The sequence below is a fragment of the Anas platyrhynchos genome, chromosome 2, assembly GCF_047663525.1.
Source record: "Anas platyrhynchos isolate ZD024472 breed Pekin duck chromosome 2, IASCAAS_PekinDuck_T2T, whole genome shotgun sequence".
In the NCBI taxonomy this organism is placed as follows: Eukaryota; Metazoa; Chordata; class Aves; order Anseriformes; family Anatidae; genus Anas; species Anas platyrhynchos.
This window is the reverse complement of record NC_092588.1, coordinates 33,208,393-33,228,319: the sequence shown is the minus strand read 5'-3', so window position 1 is coordinate 33,228,319 and position 19,927 is coordinate 33,208,393. Positions and strand designations below refer to the sequence as shown.

Here is a 19,927-nt window from a genome sequence, read left to right as displayed (position 1 = left end):
GCAGAAACCTTACATCTGACTTTAAAACCAAAGCAAGATCTTCAGGCTTTCTTAATATGTCTTAAAAATCTGTAAAAGGCAACATAGCTTTGTCTCCTTTTTGGGTCACTCTTTAGAGATTCGGGATTTCACTATGGAGAGATAGGCAGATCCCATTGACAAGAACATGCCATATGAAAAACACAGTATGTGTCTAAATTTATAATTTAGTAATGCTGACATTCTGGCCTTACTAGATATTAATAAAATCACAGCAGTGTGGGTGAAGGTATTATACCTGGTCATGGCTGGCTTCAATGGAGCTTCCGATACCTTGGAAAGTCATCTGCACAGGAGACAGTGTCAAACAGGTCATACACTCTTTGCCATTTTGTCTATCACTGTAGTGTACCTATAACAGAATAACATACGTAATCTGCTAAACACCAGGTTTGTACAAGGGAATCATGCTAAAATACTGTCCCTTTTCAACAAGTTTGTAAGAAGAATTCCAAACATTTACATTGAATTCATCTTTAATATAAAACAAGGAGTGTGTAAAATATTCTAGATAGCCATATACTATACTGGGGCCAAATTTTCTGTGAGTTGTCTGTTGGATAATTTTTGTGCTATGTTCTCCAGTTCCTAGGACCCTTTAGACTGAATGCAAGATGTTATATCTACACAATTACAAGAACCTAGTTTCAAGTTATAGTTTCTAACCTAGATGTCAAAAAGTTTTAACAGTATTTTGTAGCTTAGATATAAAACATTCATGTAAGTCATTATACCTCCAAAAACCTGGCAACAACAGTTTTAAGTTTTCAGTTGAAATGCCATTTCTACTAAAATTCACTAACTTTCTTGACATGGCTAAACAAGGTTGTGTATTTTAATTTGATTTTGTAATTAAATCAAAATGACAGATAGTGTGGTGAAGAATTCACTTTCTTCCTGAATTATCTACACTATCTTTTTCTAAGAGTAACTCATTCTTTACTAATGTCAAGGTGTGCATGTTAAACCTGACTCTTGCATGAAATACAGAGGAAGATATTGCTTCTACTTGAATTATTTTCCTTGTCTTCAGGCCCCCTTCAGATAGTTCTTAAATCCCCTAGAGAAAGTATGGATTTTACTATGTTGAGACAAAAATTAAGTTAAATGTTGCCAGTGTTTCATTATTAAGAACAGGTTGCCACTCATGCTGAATTGTTGAAATATTACAATCTGCTATGTAGCTCCTGGCTTCTAGACAGGCAGATCAAGCACTTCATTCTACAGGAGAGGTGGAATTTGGTTTATGGTGGTAATTTACATTGGCTATGTGACCCCTGTCAGAAATGGAAAGAGAGATCAACTCTGCTGGAGACAGACCTTTTATGTTAGTATCTATTTACAGCTGTATAGATCTCAGGCAAAGGTTATATGATAAAGCCTCATCTTTATACTTAGGCTATAAAATTAAGTATTATTATTTCTGAAGACAACTAGGAACCATATTAGAGTTGTTCCTGTGGAACTGTTTAGCAACATATATGACACTTAATTGTATACTGTGTGTACTATATGGACTGTGCCTAAATCTTTTCTGCCACAGGTGTAAATTGGGAATACTTCAGGTGAAGCAAAACCACTGCAAGGCTGGTTAAGCAAGAGGAAAACCAAGTCACTGCTATATTGCAGAATTAATTTACTGACAACACATAATAAACAGTTTAGCTGTGGCCAAAAGTAAAATACAGAATGCAAAATGCATGTAGTGCATATAGAAATATTGATTTCACTGAGTCCTTGTTAAAGCTTTCTGGATTATCCCTGTCCCTCCTCCTCTCTCAACCCCCACAATATGTGCCTACTAAATTGCCTGTGGCTTTCTGCCAGAAAAGCCATACTACTCACTTAGAAACCACAAGGGGCCCCTTCACATATACAATGGTTTAACTTTGATTAATCGAAAGAGGTATGAAGGTATGAAATTTGGCTTGCAAATATAAACTGAAGTTCTTTGAATGTCAAGGACTACTGTTATGACAAGAACTTATCAAGACTCCACAAGTGCAGTATCTAGTTGCAAGCTAGATATTCTGCTGAGTATGTGTTGTGGGAATGTGATGTGGAGAAATGGGGCAGAAAAACTCACAAGGATGGTTCTGTCCCGCAAATGCGATGTTAGCAAAAGGGGCAAAATCTGGTGACCTAGAAAAGTGCATGCTGTAGAGTGCATATGGAGAAATGGGAAAATGGAACTTTCTGAACTGCACAGCATGTGGGAGGCTTACTTTTAATAAGAATAATATGAATAAAGTTACAGTTCACTAATGTTCACTGGAACAAAGCACAGTTAACAAGCTGAAAGAACAAGAGATATTCAGAGGAAATATTTCAACTACCATATAACATTATCATCTGCAAAAGCAGATTTGATCCACAACCTCTTTTGAGTCCCATGTTAAAACTTCAATAAATCCAAAATTTTGGTATCTTTCTAGGCTTAACTTTCCTGAAATAATTTCTTGATGTATTTTTGGCCTCATCTTAATGGATCAAGTCCATTACTTCATAATTTCTTAGACAATAAACCCCTAATTATCTCTTGTTCTGCTGAAGCCCTTCAGTTTAAACAAAATAAATACTTCCCATGTTAATTATATGAAACAGTGATATGCATACAAAATACTGAACTTTGAATGGGGGACAAAATAAAATTTTGTCCTTTCTTGATATCTCACTAGTATACGGATTTATACAGTCAACAAAACACTCAGATTTCCTCTACATTTTGTCATGTTAATGAATAATTTCCTAGTTTGGGGAAGTTTTCTGTCTTGTTATTTATCAGTCCAGCCACTACATTCTTAAATCCTTTGTTTTGTTTCTCTCTCTCTTTTTTTTTTTTTTTCTTAAAATTTGATCTATCATTTAAAGTTTGAAGGTGGTTTTTTGTTTGTGTGTTTGTTTGTTTGTTTGTTTTAAGTAAGTGTGTGTGGGTATTTATTTTTTGACCAGAACTCTGAAAGAGATGGTAGTAGTGCAACAGTTATCAAATTGTCTGAATAGTAGCAGATGCTTCTAGGTTTTCAGCCAGCACTATGTTGTAAATGTTTCAGCTTCCATGTCTGTGCTATTACAACTAAGCATGGGAGGAACCTGAACGTCTATAAAACTGCTTTAAGAATATCATTATCATCTGAGGCAGGGAAACACAAAGGCATAGCAAATACTTCCTTCAGTATCCACAATCAAGGAGCGGCAACTGAAGGCTGGCCAAGTGCTCCCAGCATGCTTACACGGACGTTACTAAGATTAACAACCACAGTAGTACTTCTCTTATTTAAGTTACTAAGTGCCTGCAGTTTAAGAGTCATGAGTGCTCAGCTCCAGCTATCCCTCACAGCCCCTCTGCCAGGCAGGTAAGGACGGCGGTGGACGGGCTCCTCCAAGCTCACCCGGCGCTGGCAGCACAGGGCCTACAGCCCAACAAGAAGGACCTAATCGTGAGCACTCATTTTCCCTTTCCATATATTATGTAGGCACAAATAAAAGAGTTACAAGAGTAATTACCATCTACATCTGAATTTTCAGGCTTCAATTTTTTGTATTTAAGGGACTTTCATAAATTAGCTAAGTGCATTTTAAGGATTAAACAGCAATGAAATTTCACTCATTAAAGTTCAGAATGTTTTATTTGGATAACATATAAGCAGAGATTTTTTTATTATTATTTTTTTTTAATAGAACAGCATTACAATTTGGTTAGAAAATAATGGCCAACATATTGATGTCTGCAGTAAGGGTTGTGCAAGTTTCTGAGTAAAATTCAAGAATCCAGCCTCAGCCTGTTATGAGGGATTTACATGCAGTTCTGTTCAGAGGTATGTCTACACAGTACCAAGCACTGCCACAACAAGATCCTGGCAATAACTCTAAAAGAGCCTGCCCATTTACTGGGAAAAGCATACGGCACTGCTCGCTTTTCTCCTGGGTAACTGCACACCGCTAGTATCTGAGATAAATCATGTATAACCCGCTCAGGAACCCCTAACACAGCACTCCATTGTTCTGTGGAGACAAGGCACAAAACCGCTGCGTATAAAACGCAAAGTGCATCCCAGGCATCGAAACAATGAAATAAATCTTAGGTGACTTGTTTTTCCACAAGCACATGCTGTGGACTTACTCATACATGCATGTTTTTATGTTCGATATTCTCAGGAGATGCAACTGTATATCCTTTAAAGAGATTACTTCAGTCAGGAACGAGCTGGATGGCATGAGTATGTATGCAGGGGTACTACTAACTGCTGTATGCATATAGAAATGTATGTGAAGATCTGAAGACATTTTACAACTATGTTGAAATTTGGCCCTTGTTTTTAATATTTTAAATTACTGTAGAGATGGAAATATTTTAAAGTACATTTATAGCTTTGCATAAAGAAAGATATAAAATGAATGTTTACAATGTCACAACTGAATGTGGAATGGCATAGCCAAAATTCTCAACCGCATATATTATTTTATAAAAGAAAACTAAATTGTACTGTATAAAACTACTATACGTATTAGTTAAGGATACTTCTATCATAACACTGCTCCCAAAGTAGGAAATTTCCCATGTCTTTTGTACTTACATAAATCCATGTCTCTCAAATCTAGCTTTACTTTGTTATCATTCATTATGTGTAAGTGTTCTGATAGAAACTGCAAAAAAAAATTGCAGGATTTGTCTTGCAACAAGCTAGTTTGTAACACTAGATCAATATGCAATTTTAGATAATGCCCAGAGTTAATCTGCATAAATTATTCTGTAGATACATTTACTCTCCTGGTCTAAGTGGACACTTCTGAATTTGAGCATCCATCCTTTTGCATAAACAAGGACTTTTTTTTTCTGCCTCACAACCAAGGAAGGTGAGAGACTGGATACAGTACCACATGATAGTTAAGCTCAACTGCAATGTACTACATTACTGTTAGAAATGAGCTAACTGTGCATTAACAGGAGACTGAAGGGAGACAAAATAAAGGCTACTATTTTCACACACTGCTGCTTAGATGTTCACAGTTTGAAACGCAACTTCTGTCTGGCCAAACACTTTCTTTCTTGAACATTTATTAACTTAAAAAAAATAATATGAATTACCAAAAGAAAGAAGTCATCTGTGACACTGGAGTTCATGTTTCCAAACCAAAAACTACTCCGAGTCAAAGCATCAGCAGGAGTCTTAGAATGCTAGACAGAAATAAACTAGGTAATAAAATGCCATTATGTTCAGCAACGCACAAATCTTCTGGATTGACAAGCTGGGACTATTTTGTTAGAACAAAGGATGGTATTCCTTTAAATCTGCCCCTTAAAGTGAAAGCACTAAATTTACTCCTGACTTTACAGAAAAATTTCAAAGATTTTACACAGGTTGCTCGGGATTTACAGCTACGAACAAACTATATGAACTATAAAATCAGATGCTAAAATAGTAATCCTGACTTGGACAGCAGCCTTGTGGAAAATTTCTGTTCCTTTAGCTTCCTGGTGGAACACTTATCTTTGCCATATTGATCTTACTTTAGCTTACTTTCTCTGTTACTCATCTACTGGTAGTCATATGACCTCATATAAAAAATTTAAACAATCCTGTTTGTGGTCAAACTATTTCATGCATATTTATCAGTGAAGAAATACTCTTGGTGATAAAATAATTTAAATATACTTGTTATTTTCAAACCATTCTTTCAAAGTCAGTTCAGAAGCTTACACAGTACAGTATTCTAGTACTTAAACGTGTGAATCCTTGTATTATCTGCAGAGCTTTCCTAACAAACAACAGGTTATTCTCTTCACAAAATAATATATTAGTCTCTTCAGACACAGAGTACCATGACAGAGATTCAGAATATCACATTGCTTTCTTACTATCTGCTTTACAATCCCATATATTTTATTTGTAAGAGCAGAACAGAAGAGGAATACAGAAACAACAAAATAAAATTAGGGGAAAATCCCATTGCATGAACAAAGACTTTTAGGAAATGTTGAAGCATAGATATATAGATATATATAAAAGGAAAAACAAAACAAAACAAAACAAAACAAAACAAAAGGTAGAGATGAAAAAAAAGTCCCAGATGAAAAAAAAAATCAGACATAAAATAAAATAAAAATTTAAAAAAAATCAGAAAAAAGCATTGAATCAAACTGTTTCCTGCAATGCTGGAGTTCCTTGATGTAGTGCGACTACTAAATATAGTATTTTACTAATCTCAGCGGGGAGCTGGCTAACTGCATGCCCGTCAGATGTTTTTAATGGTCACCCCCTGTGGAACAAATCTAAGGAGCGCATGAAAAACACCCACATTTAAGAAAGACCCCTTGCTAGATCATTAAGGAAAGATAAAGGCCTGTACATTCATATGTGATATATAACACAATCATTGTGTCAAGAAAACATATGTTTGATTAGCGCGCCTCAGGTTCATCAATCGCTGTGTCTGCTTCACAGCAGTGGGCCAGGTCTCCATTGTGGCTACTGCAAGGAAGGGGGAAGACACGCAGTAGCTTAAAGACTGACAGCCCAGCAGTAAATCTTGAGAGATTCAAGCATGCTCTTCGCCTACAGAGCTCGAATACCAGCTGTACCATAGTCTTAAATCTTCCCTAAAATACAATCCGAGGTTTTAGACTAAGAAGTAAACCATTACTGTACCATAAATAGATAACAGTAAGCAGACAAAAGACTGTCACAGTTCACTGCAGTCGTATTTTACATTCCTGACTGTAATAAGGCAGACACTTGCCATCTATAAAAGCACGTGAAGTACAAATAAGACTGAAAAACTTGATACGGTTCCCAAAGAGAATATATAAAATAACTGTTAAATGCAAAATCAGTTTATCTGAGCCAAAAAAGCTTGTACATAATTTATTTTATGTTATTTATATATATTCAAAGCTCCTGTTTTCAGTGGCGCAGGGGATCTGGAAAGCTTGGCTGTATATCATGCTCAGTCAGGCAAGGGAGACCCAGCTCTGTCCTACCTCTGGATGTGATGTTTGGTTCTAATTAAAAGAAAATTGGCCAACAGCACGGCTGTTGCAGCAGCATGTGAGATAACCAGTACAGTAAGGTACTTACTCTTTACCTTTTCCCAGTTAAACCTTAACCCAGGTATGCACTTGTATTTGTAAGGCCAGTGTTCCTGCGGAGCACACATAAAATGAGCAACCCTATTTTCAATGGCTAGTGTGCAAAAGAGCAAGAGAGCTGTTTGTCTGATAGGGAAACTGAAATCACAAGATAGGACATAGCTTTCTCCAAAAAACACAACTATGTTGAAGAGCACCTTGCTCCTCTGTTCACCTACTGTAGTCTACAACTAAAATATTTAACACAGCCATAGAAGAGAGTAGTTTAACTGCAATGAGTTAAAAACACTGAACACAATTACTTCCAAAAACAGAATAAGAAATACCTCATTAAAAATGAATTATTAAGGAATGAAAACACTACAAAGTAATATAAGTTACACCTGATTTTTTTCCCCCAGAAATAGTTGATCTGCCCCTGATCCATTCATACATCATTCATACATAATGGTTCAGATAACTACTGCATGTTCAGGGATAGGAGTTGAGATTAATTTTGTAATTCACAGTCAATGGAAACATGATAAACTTGCAACTTCCAACGAAAGAATCCTCGGGATCCCCTGTTTTCACTACATGCCCTACAAACAAGGGAGATGAGAGCTGTGTTCTGCTAACAGAGCCATGGAGGAAGGGCTTGGTGCAGAGCACGTGTAGAGGAGCATGTGTCCTGGGTGCCATCCAGAACAGCCGACTAAAACGAGCGAGGAATTTGGTCAGTTTGAAGACAGAAAGTCCTTCATGCCTGAAAGAAAGCTCTAGCAACAGCATCAGTGGAAATCTGTTTTCATCAACACACTCATTATGAAGGTTGCCACCTAAGTGAAGAGCTAAGCACACATTAGCTATTCTCTGTTTACAAACTGCATGTGAAAGCCCAAAACATCACAGAATCACAGAATTTCTAGGTTGGAAGAGACCTCAAGATCATCGAGTCCAACCTCTAACCTAACACTAACAGTCCCCACTAAACCATATCCCTAAGCTCTACATCTAAACGTCTTTTAAAGACTTCCAGGGATAGTGACTCCACCACCTCCCTGGGCAGCCTGTTCCAGTGCCTAACAACTCTTTCAGTAAAGAAGTTCTTCCTAACATCTAACCTAAAACTCCCCTGGCGTGACATGTACAGTAATGAACAGGGAACGGGGTCACTGTGAAACCCCAAGTACAAAACCAGCTGCCTGAATCTGCTGCAAACCTGCCGATAGTATAAACACGGTTTGGGTGCAGAATGTAGATACATGACTTTACACAGAAAGAATCACCTGACTTTAATTAGCACAAGAAGCAATCATTCCCCTTCTGAAAATCATGCTGCTTCACTGTGCTCTGGATGCTAAAGGGGATGGAACAAGATGACAGCAAAAATAACTCCTCTGAAAGCCTCATCTGAAAGTCACAGCGAGAGGAGTAAACCATAACTCGCCTCTGTTCTCCTTCTTCACCCTTTCTCGTTGCTTTTTAAAGTCTTTTGCTTCAGAGCTGAGTTCCCTTATTACAGCTAAAGCTGAGCCTACTGTGGCTGCACCTTCACCTTGTTGCTGGCTGAAGCTCCCAGTCTTTCACAGTTTTGGCTGTGTCCCAAGCCACGGTCTGCATCTAACTTATCAAGTCACGTTAGGATTTGCTTAAAAAGATCTTGGCAGGCAGCAAGGCCTGGTGCATTTAGTACTGGCTGCAGTATTTTGAGAGCTCCTGATAGCTTGCAAAGTTTCTCATATACACAAAGACCCCAAAACCTAGAATTAGTTATAAAAACATAATTTACATACTTTTTTTTGTTGTTTTTCATGGACTAAGTTATGTGCAGGGACATGTGGGATGACTTCAATTCTTATTTGCAAGATGCTGAGAAGAAAAGCTAAAATGCTACCAAGGTCTTATACACACTACAGCTGTGGACGCAGGCCATGCCATTATCTAGATGTTCCCCATTTACCTTCCTTCCTTCCTCATAGAAACTGAAAGAAAAAGCAACACCTGGATTGTTTCCGGAGGCAAGAAGAGCAAACCTTCAGCAGCAGTTGAATATAGGGCCTTCTTCCTTGTAAGAGGGAGAGAGGTAACGATGGCCAGAGCAGAAGAGAGCTAGCTGAGACAGATTTCTGGCCAGGAGCCAGGTATTTGGAGACCTCATGTCAGAAAATTTACTGCCCCTCGCAGCTAGATTTGCATTTGCTTTTTCTAATTCTGCATGCTCTTAAGTTAATTCAGAAACATTCTTCCCGTAGCAAACTTTACCTCCTGCAGTATGCCCTCTGAATATTCTCACTTTTCCCAACTTGCACTCCTTGCCTTATGCAAACTGATATGGGAACGATGCTTATGGATATCTCTTGCAGAACGACTTCCACTGTTTTTCTTTGTGGTCAAAAGTAGGATAACATGAGATGGTCTATGGTCAGCAGAAACTTTTCTGCAATAAATTGAAACTAATAAAATCAGTCCTTGAAGATCTTCTCTGGGTCACTGGCATCAACTGTGGTGCTGTCTACATTCTCTCTGAAGTTAGTTGATTTAAAAAAAAAAAAAGGCAATGAAGTCCAGGTGCTTTGATTTTTACATGAAGCTCTCAAGAACCATTTTTGCTAGCAGCTTGTTCTGTTTTCTCTCTCCCCTCTATTTCACATTCCCAACATGTTTTTTTACTTTTGGCTAGTCACGTACAAATTAGGGTTTGGAGACCTCGGAGCCCTTACCTATGTAACACAACCATTTGACTTCAAGGCGAATTTCAGTGTAGCGGGACACCTGCACGTTTCTGAGAGCCAAGGAAGGATTCTCAGCTAACAGGTTGCCTGGTGTTGTGCAAATCACAGATGCCACTAAAATCCTCAATAAAATCCTGACTGACCTGTTGCCCCTGCTGGGAGGAAACTTCTTTCCCTGTTAATTCCCATTACTGTTAGGACAAAAATAGTGGTTGTCTTGAACAAATGGGTAAGTTTTGTAGTAAAATAACCTGATAAAAGAGTGTAAGTTTTCTCCGGAGCACAAAGACTGTAAGTTCACATGGATGAGAGAGTTCTCCTATTTCCTGATTTCTGCCCAGTTGCACAGAACTGTAAAAATGCCAGTGAAATTTAGAAAGCTACAGTTGTTTTGGCTGGGACAGAGGGAATTTTCTTCATAGCAGACCGTGCGGTGCTGTACTTCAGAACTGTGACCAAAACTGCATTTTAGCTGTTGCAGAGCAGCACTAACACTAAGTCAAGGACTGCTCTGCTCCTCACACTGCCCTGCCAGCCTCATGGCTGGCAGGGGACACAGCCAGCACAGGTGACCTCAATGACCAAAGGGATGTCCCATACCATATGGCATCATCCTCAGCAACAAAAGCTGACGGAAAGAAAGAGGGGGGGGGGACACATTCAGAGTGATGGCGTCTGTCTTTCTAACTAACCATTACACATGATGAGCCCAGCTTTCCTGGAAATGGCTGAACATCTGCCTGCTGATGGGAATTACTGAATGAATCCCTTGTTTTCCTTTGCTTGCACGTGCAGCTTTGCTTTACCTATCAAACTGTCTTTACCTCAATCCATGCATTTTCTCACTTTTGCCCTCCCAATTCTCTCCCCATCTTGCAGCAGGAGAGTGAGTGAGTGGCTGTATAGGGCTGAACTTAACCCACAACAGTCCTTTTTGGTGCCTAATGCAGGGCATAAGTGTTTTGAGATAATGACAGCTTTGAATAGAGTGTGCTAGACTGATTTTGTAGCTGTTCAGGTATTAATAGGCATGCTCCTGTAGTTACCACAAGGCTCACTTGCCCTATTCTATATTATTACTGCTCATCATCTTACTTGGCTCTATCTGTGAACATTTTGATAACAGATTTGGTCGTGCGCCTGGCTGGCAGGTGGCCAGCGCACTGATGCTGTCCATGCCTGTGTTGCAAGGTCAGAACTCCAGTGTGAACTTGAGTCAGTCACAGTACGGTGCAAGCATGGGTAAGTCCACGCTGGAGCAGGCACAACTCTGAAGGGCCCATGGCCCATGGATAAGCTCACACAGGAGCAATGAGAAGGGGAGGAGTTCACTGCAATGTTAAACCCCATAGCCTGGTCTAAAGGGACCAGGGAAGGAGATTGTAATGTATAGGAAGTCCTATAGCAGCAACAACCACTTGAACCAGTAGAGGATGAGCCTCACAAGATGCCGTGCAAGTGCAGTAGTGACCAGACCTAAGTTGGTTTTAGCATCTAATAATTCCACACAACACACCACCTCTCTTTTCCTGAGTGACTACTGTGACAGATAGAACCCAAGTCACGGACTAAATGAACTCAATGGAAATTTTATAGACATTTTACAGATGTGGCCCATAGACCAAGGAATGTTATCTGTGTATATATCAAAGTATGGGAAGGTGGGCAGTTCTTAATGCAGATGTATTAGATACCATGGGACCTGAGCATGCTGTAAGTGATATGGAGGGTGGAGATTTTATTGGTTTTGGCTGGGATAGAGTTAATTTTCTCCTGAGTAGCTAATGTGGTGCCATGTTTTGGACTTGTGACCAAAACAATGCTGAAAATGCACCAATGTTTTCGCTGTTGCTGAGCAGTGCTAACACTCAGTCAAGGGCTCCTGCTTCTCAGGCTTCCCTGTCAATAAGGAGTCTGGGGGTGCACAAGAAACTGAGAGGAGACATAGCCAGGACAGCTGACACCAATAACCAAAGGGACATTGCTTATCATATGATATTATGCTCAGCAGTAGAAACTCAGGAAAAGGTGGGACTTACAGCATTTGTCTTCCCAAATAACCATTACAAATGATTTCTAAGAAAGCTCTGTTTTCACCTAAACATTTGCCTGACAAGGAAAAGTAATGATTGAATTCCTAATTTTGCTTTGCTTGTGTGTCGCTTTGTTTTACCTATTAAACTGTCCTTATCTCAACCCACAAACTTTCTCACTTTTGACTTTCCACTTCTTTTCACCACCTTGCAGCAGCAGAATGAGCGAGCAGCTGTGTGGGGCGGAGCTGCCTACCAGGGTTAACCAGCAATAAATGCCTTTATTCACTTGAACATCAGGAAATCATCTCGCAATTGGTAAAAGCACAAACGTCACATTAGGGAAGAAAAAAATATGTATTCAGAAGAGACAGAAATTAAGATAATGACGACTTTGTCACCCATCTCTACAATAGGTGTTTATAATTCCTGCCAGGAAGAGACAAACACTGCTGCTGAGATTCTGGTACTGGCCACTAAGCATGGCATAGGAAAACAAACAGGAAGATACCACCCATCTGCAAAAGGCCATATTGTGATGCTTTCAGTGACAACACAGCACAACACCATTCCACGCATCATTTTACAGGAACTGATCTGACCAACGAGCAAGTACAGTGCCAATAAACTTTACTAAAACCTAAAGTAACTGGGACAGGAACCAAAAACCCAATTCCAAGGCTTTTGCAGCAGCATGTATTGACAACATACAGCAACACTCTTGAGCTGCTCCAAGGGGTTTCATGAATACTTATATGGATGGAGCACTAATTGCTTTAACGGCCTTCCTTCATTTTTTAAAATCCTATTTTGTCCTGGTTTTTGGAGATATGATTATCTTCAAAGAAGCATTTATATAAAATCAGTTTGCCAACATAGCCTGCAAATCTGTTTTACATTAATCATGCCAGAAAGACAGATATTATAATTTCAAAAGCATCCTTTAACTATTGTTTATATTTCTCAATTTGAACTAGCCGTGAGAATTTTGTACTCACTGGCACCAGACCATTTGCTTGAACTCCAGTTCCAATCTGACAATGTCCGCAAACCTTTCTACAATTGACAGGCTCAAGGACAGAACAGGATCACCTGGGTTTACATTTGAGTTTTTAGCACTTGCTATACTCTTCATGAATGGCTTTATGGGGACACTTTCTAAAACATACCTTTTCATTCATCTGCAGGGAACTTTGTACTTTCTCTGACAATTAACTAACGCTATCATCGCAATTATATTCATTTTAATAGGTTGAATACATCGAATCCTCCCCCCTAACAGTACATTTTACTTTTTTTTTTTTTTTTCCTAAGAACTCATCTGGTGGAGTCTCTGAGGAAAATCATGTCAGCATTCACAACTCACTGAACGTAAGCTTTTGTTTTATTCCAGTTTACCATGGTTCAGCTTCATTTCGCCCCAGATGTATGATCAGTTGAACAAAATCACCTCAAAATGATTTAACTTCTAGCTATAACTTGTGCAGAGTAAGCTCAGTAGATAACTACCGAGGAAGAGTGGAGATGAATGGCACAGTGTGTGTGAGGGGGGTCACCTTATGCAAAGCAGTGAGCCAGGAGAAAGGCTGAAAGAAGCAAAGAGAAGTAGCTGCTGCTTTCTAACCCGAGAAGAATGGCACTGAGGGCATGGCTTAGTGATGGGACTTGGTAGGTCAGGTTGACTGTTGCGCTTGGTGATCTTGAAGGTCTTTTCCAACTTAGATGATTCTATTAAAATGAAAACAACAAAAATGAAGATCATCATATTGAAAAACTGGGACAGGACGTTCAGGATGGGAAGATACTGTACTCTGCATCAGACAAAGAGAAAGGAAATGCCCACTGATTTTCTGGGAAACCATGAAACTTCATTCCAGCATGCTGCTTCAAAGGCCTCTGTGGAGAGCTTTCCCCTCCATGACAGCATTATTTCTGATCTCTTTTTTTTCTACAGGCCTCCTCAGCAGGATGACTCTGCTGAGAATGAGTTGCAATACTCAGCATTTCTCAGACTGCTTTCACCCAATTCCTAGCCACCGGAACAACAAAAATATCTAACGACTCCTACTATAGCTATTTGAATCTGGAGTCAACAGGGAATGCTTGGGGTTTTTAGCTGCTTGCTTTTTATCTCTAAACCTTGCAACCCATACCAATGAATTCATGCAATATGCAGAGCTAATTCAGAGATCTCGTTCTGCTTGCTGTGAGAAGAGACAAAATCAGACTCAAAAAAAAATGAAGTGTTGTTTTTACTGAGGTTAAAAAAACGGCTTGAAAGGTAAGAAAGAAGGAGAAAAATAGCTATTGTCAATTCTTCCAGGGAGCTCTAGCAAATTCAGTACACATATTTCACTAAGCCATGTAACGAAGAAAAACTAATGAAAGGAAACCCACTTCTATCCAGTGAAGAACAATGAATTTTAATTAAACTAAGTGAGCAACATTTCTTAATTGTGACCAGCTTTGGAAAAGAACTTTTGAATTGAATTTGTTATTTCATCCATCACCAATGGGTTGTCATACTTGGGAACAAAATGTTAACGAAGGAAGCTAAAGGGCACTGCATCAAGTTTCAAGAACATATAAACAAAAGTTGTGATAACAATTTATATCCCGATTATTTTCTTCAGGCTTAATGCTGAATCCCTTGCTCATTCCTTTTGTATTAAGAATTTCCAGTGAACTCAGATTTGATTGTCATGGTGGTCTATCGGAGATCTCCTTAAGAAATGGCTTCAGATATAAACTCTTTATTATTAAAAAGACCGGGAACTCTTTAACTATCATTAACACTGTTAGGAAGATTCAAAAACCTTCGCATACTCAGGAGGGATGGATGAGAAGGTCACTATTCTTTATTTTGGAAGCCAAAAGCCCATTCTGTGCTACAGTCTTTAGCAGCTGCAGCTAAATCCACGAAGAGAGCCCACAAAGTGGTCACAGCATGACCTGAACTAAAATTGATGACTACTTCAGATACTACACTAAGTCTGAAACAAGCAGACTTGCCCTTTTTTGCTCTTCCTGTAAGAACAGACACCAAGGAAAGCAACATTATGAATCACACCAGAAGGTCAATCCAAAGCACATGAGAAAGTCCTGGGTATATCTGCATCAGCCAGCACAGTACAGGGCAGAAATTGCACAGGCATTACTAACCTCAGGCAATGAGTACACGGTGTGAACCACAGTTCAGTGGTGTGGGACAGGAGTCCAGACTGGCCAAACATTATGAAGGCTGGCCAGGCTTACAACTTAACTTAAAAGTTAGCATCCATAGTGCCTCTGTCAGTTTTTAAAAAGGTATTTAAGTGCTTTTTAAAATTTGACCTACGGTCCTGCTCCAATAAATTTGCAATTACATACAGCTCAGTCCAAAACTATAGCTTTTAACCTGAAATTCAGTGAAGTCTAAATTTCCCTGAAATTCAGTATCTCAGTAGTGATATCCAAACACTCCTAGGCTGATTTCCAAATCCAACCTTCAACACAGTGAAATGAGTATTTGGTTTGTTTAAAGCTACTGTAGGGTAAGGTTTGAGCTCAGTGTGTGTGGGACCCAAACATGACATAAATGGTACAGAATAAGGGGTGGATATTGTCCTATTTTCATCTAGGATGGAGTTAATTTTCCTCCTAGTAGCTGGTATGGTGCTGTGTTTTGGATTTAGGATGAGAATCATGTTGATAACACACTGATGTTTTAATTGTTTCAGAGCAGTGCTTACACTAAGCCAAGGGCTTTCCAGCTCCTTGTGCTGTCCTGCCAGGGAGAAGCCTGGGGGAGCACCAGGAGCTGGGAGGGGACACAGCCAGGACAGGTGAATCAGTGACCAAAGGGATGTCCCACACCGTGTGGCATCATGCTGAGCAATTAATACAGGGTGGCTGACTGGGGAGGAAGGGATGAACACTGCTCAGGGATGGGATGGGAATTGGTCAGTGGGTGGTAAGCATCATTTTGGGTATTGTGCATAATTTGCTTTGTATATATTATTATTATTTTTACTACTACTATTATTATTTCTCTTCCTTTTCTGTCCTATTAAACTGTCTTTATCTCAAGCCCATGAGCTTGTACTTTTTTTCCCCCCATTTCTCTCTCCCATCCTGCTTTTGGGGAGAGAGCGAACAGCTGTGTGGTGCTGAGCTGCCTGCTGGGTTAAACCACAACCAAACCCAATACATGTGCGGAAATTTGGTTGAGGCCCACCTCTGCCTACAATTCAAAACCATAAGCTGAAATGCATGGGGCACAGATAAACCTCACTCTAGGGTATCCAGCAGGACTTCTCCTGTACGTGTACTCCCTCAGAAATGTATGCCTGCACTACCTGGGGAAATGAGAAAATGAAAAGCGTTTAGAAAGGCCCAACAGTACCACTTGCAAACCAATCAATAGATAAAATGGAACAGTTAACCAGTAAACAGACATGGGAAGAAAAATAAATAGATCAAATTTGTAACCACTGTAATCAAAAAGAAGTGGAAACGACACCCTGTGTGAGGCCTGGCCGCTACAGATGAGTCAAGATACCAAAGACCTGCCAATGCAGCAAGCCAAGTGTGGCTTCAGCCAAGCACAGAGACATCACAGCCTTTTTAATTTTACTATCTGCTCTTCATGGAAGCTCCCAGGGGGATTTCCTACTGGACACAAACTACCTGCAACTCTTGTTTTGCATCAGTCACAACTGGAGGCTCTAATTATTCATGTGTAAATAGTTTCTCTAAATGTTTCATCCTAAACAAACTCTCTGAATAACTCACTGCACTGACGTAGTCACCAAAAATAACTGTAACTAATCTAGTTACAAAACTATAACTAAAATACCACATAGTCGCTTAAAAATAACAATTTTACCAAAGCTGAATTTTCCTTTAAACAATCTCCTGGCAAAGCCTGCAGAACAATTAACTGGTAGATTGTATGCATAAATATGAAGCAAGCACTAAAAATGCTCTATTCAGACTTTGTACAGACTTGCTTGTGAAGTATTTTTGTTTAATTACCACTGGTAACTTGAAGCCTGGGCCTTGAAAGAATCCGAGCTAAACACCTGTGTTTCAGTGACACTGAGCTGCTGCTTATCAATTACAAATATCTTTAGAATAATAAACCATAAACCATAAAAATGTAATTTTTTAGTACTTTTCCATACATTGGTCCAAATAACTTAATATAAAGGGCTTACAATAGAACATGACTGAGATCATATACAAACAGTTTAGGAGAATTTAAATTAAATAATCACATTTTAAAGACGTATCCCCTGCAGCTAAAGAAGTTCCAAGAAACATTCAAATAACCAAATAACATTTTTTTTTACATTTACAAATGAAACATCATATGAGTATTTATTGATTTTTTAAAAATTCAAAAATACATTGTAACAGAACAGAATGTATACGTTCTTCAATGAAAGACAAAACTATGGTTATCATCTGGACCAGAATACAAATACATGCTAACAATTTAAAAATCATTTTGGGTCATTCAGGAAACAAGAAACAAGCTATCTGTTTGTAAATGCAGTAGTTTTCTACTCAGTAAATATGCCTGAGAAAGTTAACCTGTAAAGAAATAGGCTTTTAAACTCTTGAACACAAAGAGCTTTCTAGGCTGAAATGGTGAAGAGACCTGTGATATGCACCTGCCAGGCCACTAAGCCATTTCCCACAGAGATTCTGTTCACTGCTCCACCTCAGCTCAGGGATCCAGCAGTGGCAGAGTTTCACATCAATACCACTCATTCGAGCAAGGTGTTAAAAAGCATGTTAATATGATGTAAAACCACCAGTTACAGACACAGAGACATATATATGTCGTTAATAGAGATTCTCTACCAAACTTCTCATTTTGAATCAGGGCCAAGTAAAAAGTAGTAGTCTAGTTTATGGAGGAAACGGATTATATTTTTGGCTCAAGGTAAGACCCTTTAAAACAATTTCTACATAGGCACCTAGAATTAAAGCATGGGAAAACAAAACAAAACAAAACAAAAAAAAACAGGACAAACAACTAACATTTTACAGTAACCACATACTGTAGGCAAGAAGGAATCAAAACAATAACATAAATTGTGCATTGGTTCTATGAAAATAAAGTGTTACTAGTAGACACAAGCAATCTGACAAGATGTGAAAGCAAGCAGTGAAAACATCAGGGATTGAATTTCTTTTCATCAGAATTCATCTGCAGGCAGGTAACAAGTGGAACTCGGAAAAAAAAGAATTCCTGTTAGCAGCTTAACTCTACATACTGTGAGGCTTAGACTTTTATTGTTTCTTGTATTAAGAGAAATTCAAACTAGTGAATCAAAAATGACATTTAAAAAATGAAGACCAAAAGAAATCTGAATGTACATTTCAGACAGAAACAATGTTAAGTCAAATCCACAACTGGTGATATCTGACATCCGTAAATGCAATTTAACTATGGTGCTTATGCCAATAGTACATCTGACACCGTTTCTTGAATTCTAGCCACCTCTTTTTAATCACTTTCAACAACTGCATACTTCGTAAATTACATGGGCTTTGATGAAAAAAAAAATCATTATCAGGCATTCAAAAAATTCTAACAGAAACCTCCCATTTCCATAATTTGGTTACATGATCAAATTACACATGCTAGAACATAGGAAGCCAACTTTTCAAATGAAATAGTCATAATTCTGAAAAAGAAAACAAACAAACAAAAACAAGCAAACAAACAAAAAAGCCCCTAAGACAGGGAAAAGAATGTTTCTACATAGCTGGTCCTATCCTCTGATGGTGCAACACAGTAAAATGAGCTACTACATATATGCATGTAATTTTGCATGTAATGGTGATCAGGAAGAGGTTTTTCCCCATCTTCCACACTGCAGAAATGACTAGATGCACTACAGAGGTTTTCACTGTCCTATGAAATGTCTGGTATTTGCCATTGCTGGATGCAGGTCATCAGTGCTGCAGGACTAATATGCTGACCCAGCATAGTATATCTTACATTCTCTAGTATTGACTCTGATGTCAAAACATTCTGCATTGCTCTGCCACCAAATCTGCTCTTAGGTTGCACCTTCTGATCGAAACTCTGTTCTACAGGTTACAAGTAACAGGTGCAGGATGGAAAGCAGAGGAATGGTTGTAACAACCCAACCCAGCAGACAAACGCGAAGTTAAGGTGGTGCGTCAGTATCTTCTGGATCAGAGTCTAAAGGAGAAATCAATTTCAGAGCAGCATGTAAAGCTTCTAATGCCAAGAGGTGAAGACTCTCAAAGAAGTGCAAGTAAAAGCATAATTTAAGCCTGTAATTCTTTATGGAGATCAAACAACAGAGAGAAAGATGGCCTGTAGTACAACAGAGCAAAAGATGGCCTGTAGTAAATTGAATGGTAGAAAGGAACAAAAAAGAGGAGGGACATGTATATTGGTGTAGGGTTGTATCTCCTGGACCCAGCAACTGCCTTGGACACCAGCTAATTTTACAAGATAAGTTACATGCATGCCCACATTCAAGAGGGCAAGAGTGAAACCTTGATGGCAATGCTATGACTCTGGCTGAAGAGCTTCATTTTCCCCCTCCCATACCTGAAAGCCTTGAATCCTTGCCAAATACTCCAGCTGTTTTGAAGGCTGCACTGCAGGACAGGGGGAAGCAGGAGATATTCCTTTTAGACCTATGGCTTCGGCAGTTGGGGATGTTCCATTCATGAGAAGTTCCCTGGCAATCGTAGCTGTGCTATTTGTTGTAGGAGATATGCTGAAGAAAGAGCTAGAAGTCTGGCTCATTTCTTTGGACGACAAATAGCTTACAGTGGTACCAGGGGCTGATTTGTTGCGGCTTGCTTCCATCTCTTGGTAAACATCAGGAGAGAGATGGAGTATTCCCTTTGGTGCTGAAAGTAAAAGCAAAGATCATCCTCATTACCCTAGAATAGGCTTGGCACATAGACAATTTTCATTAACATACTTTTCACCAGTAAATAAAGTAAGCACTTAAAAGCAGTATCTTTTTTTTTCCATAGTAACTGTAAATGCAATCAAATAATTATTTACA

General features: G+C 38.9%; 1 protein-coding gene across 5 annotated transcripts in view; it reads right to left on the bottom strand.

Annotated features, from left to right (window-relative positions):
* The window catches only part of STAU2 (staufen double-stranded RNA binding protein 2), a 168,843-nt gene that overhangs the window by 61,165 nt on the left and 87,751 nt on the right, over positions 1 to 19,927 (bottom strand). For 3 of the 5 annotated variants that reach the window (XM_027452356.3, XM_027452357.3, XM_072034518.1), the window contains exons 12-13: positions 19,459 to 19,766; positions 278 to 391 (exon numbers count right to left, since the gene is read on the bottom strand). In XM_027452356.3, the coding sequence (XP_027308157.1) occupies positions 278 to 391; positions 19,459 to 19,766 (422 nt within the window). The remainder of the gene's footprint in view (positions 1 to 277; positions 392 to 19,458; positions 19,767 to 19,927) is intronic. The other 2 variants (XM_027452358.3, XM_072034519.1) reach the window with 1 other exon arrangement.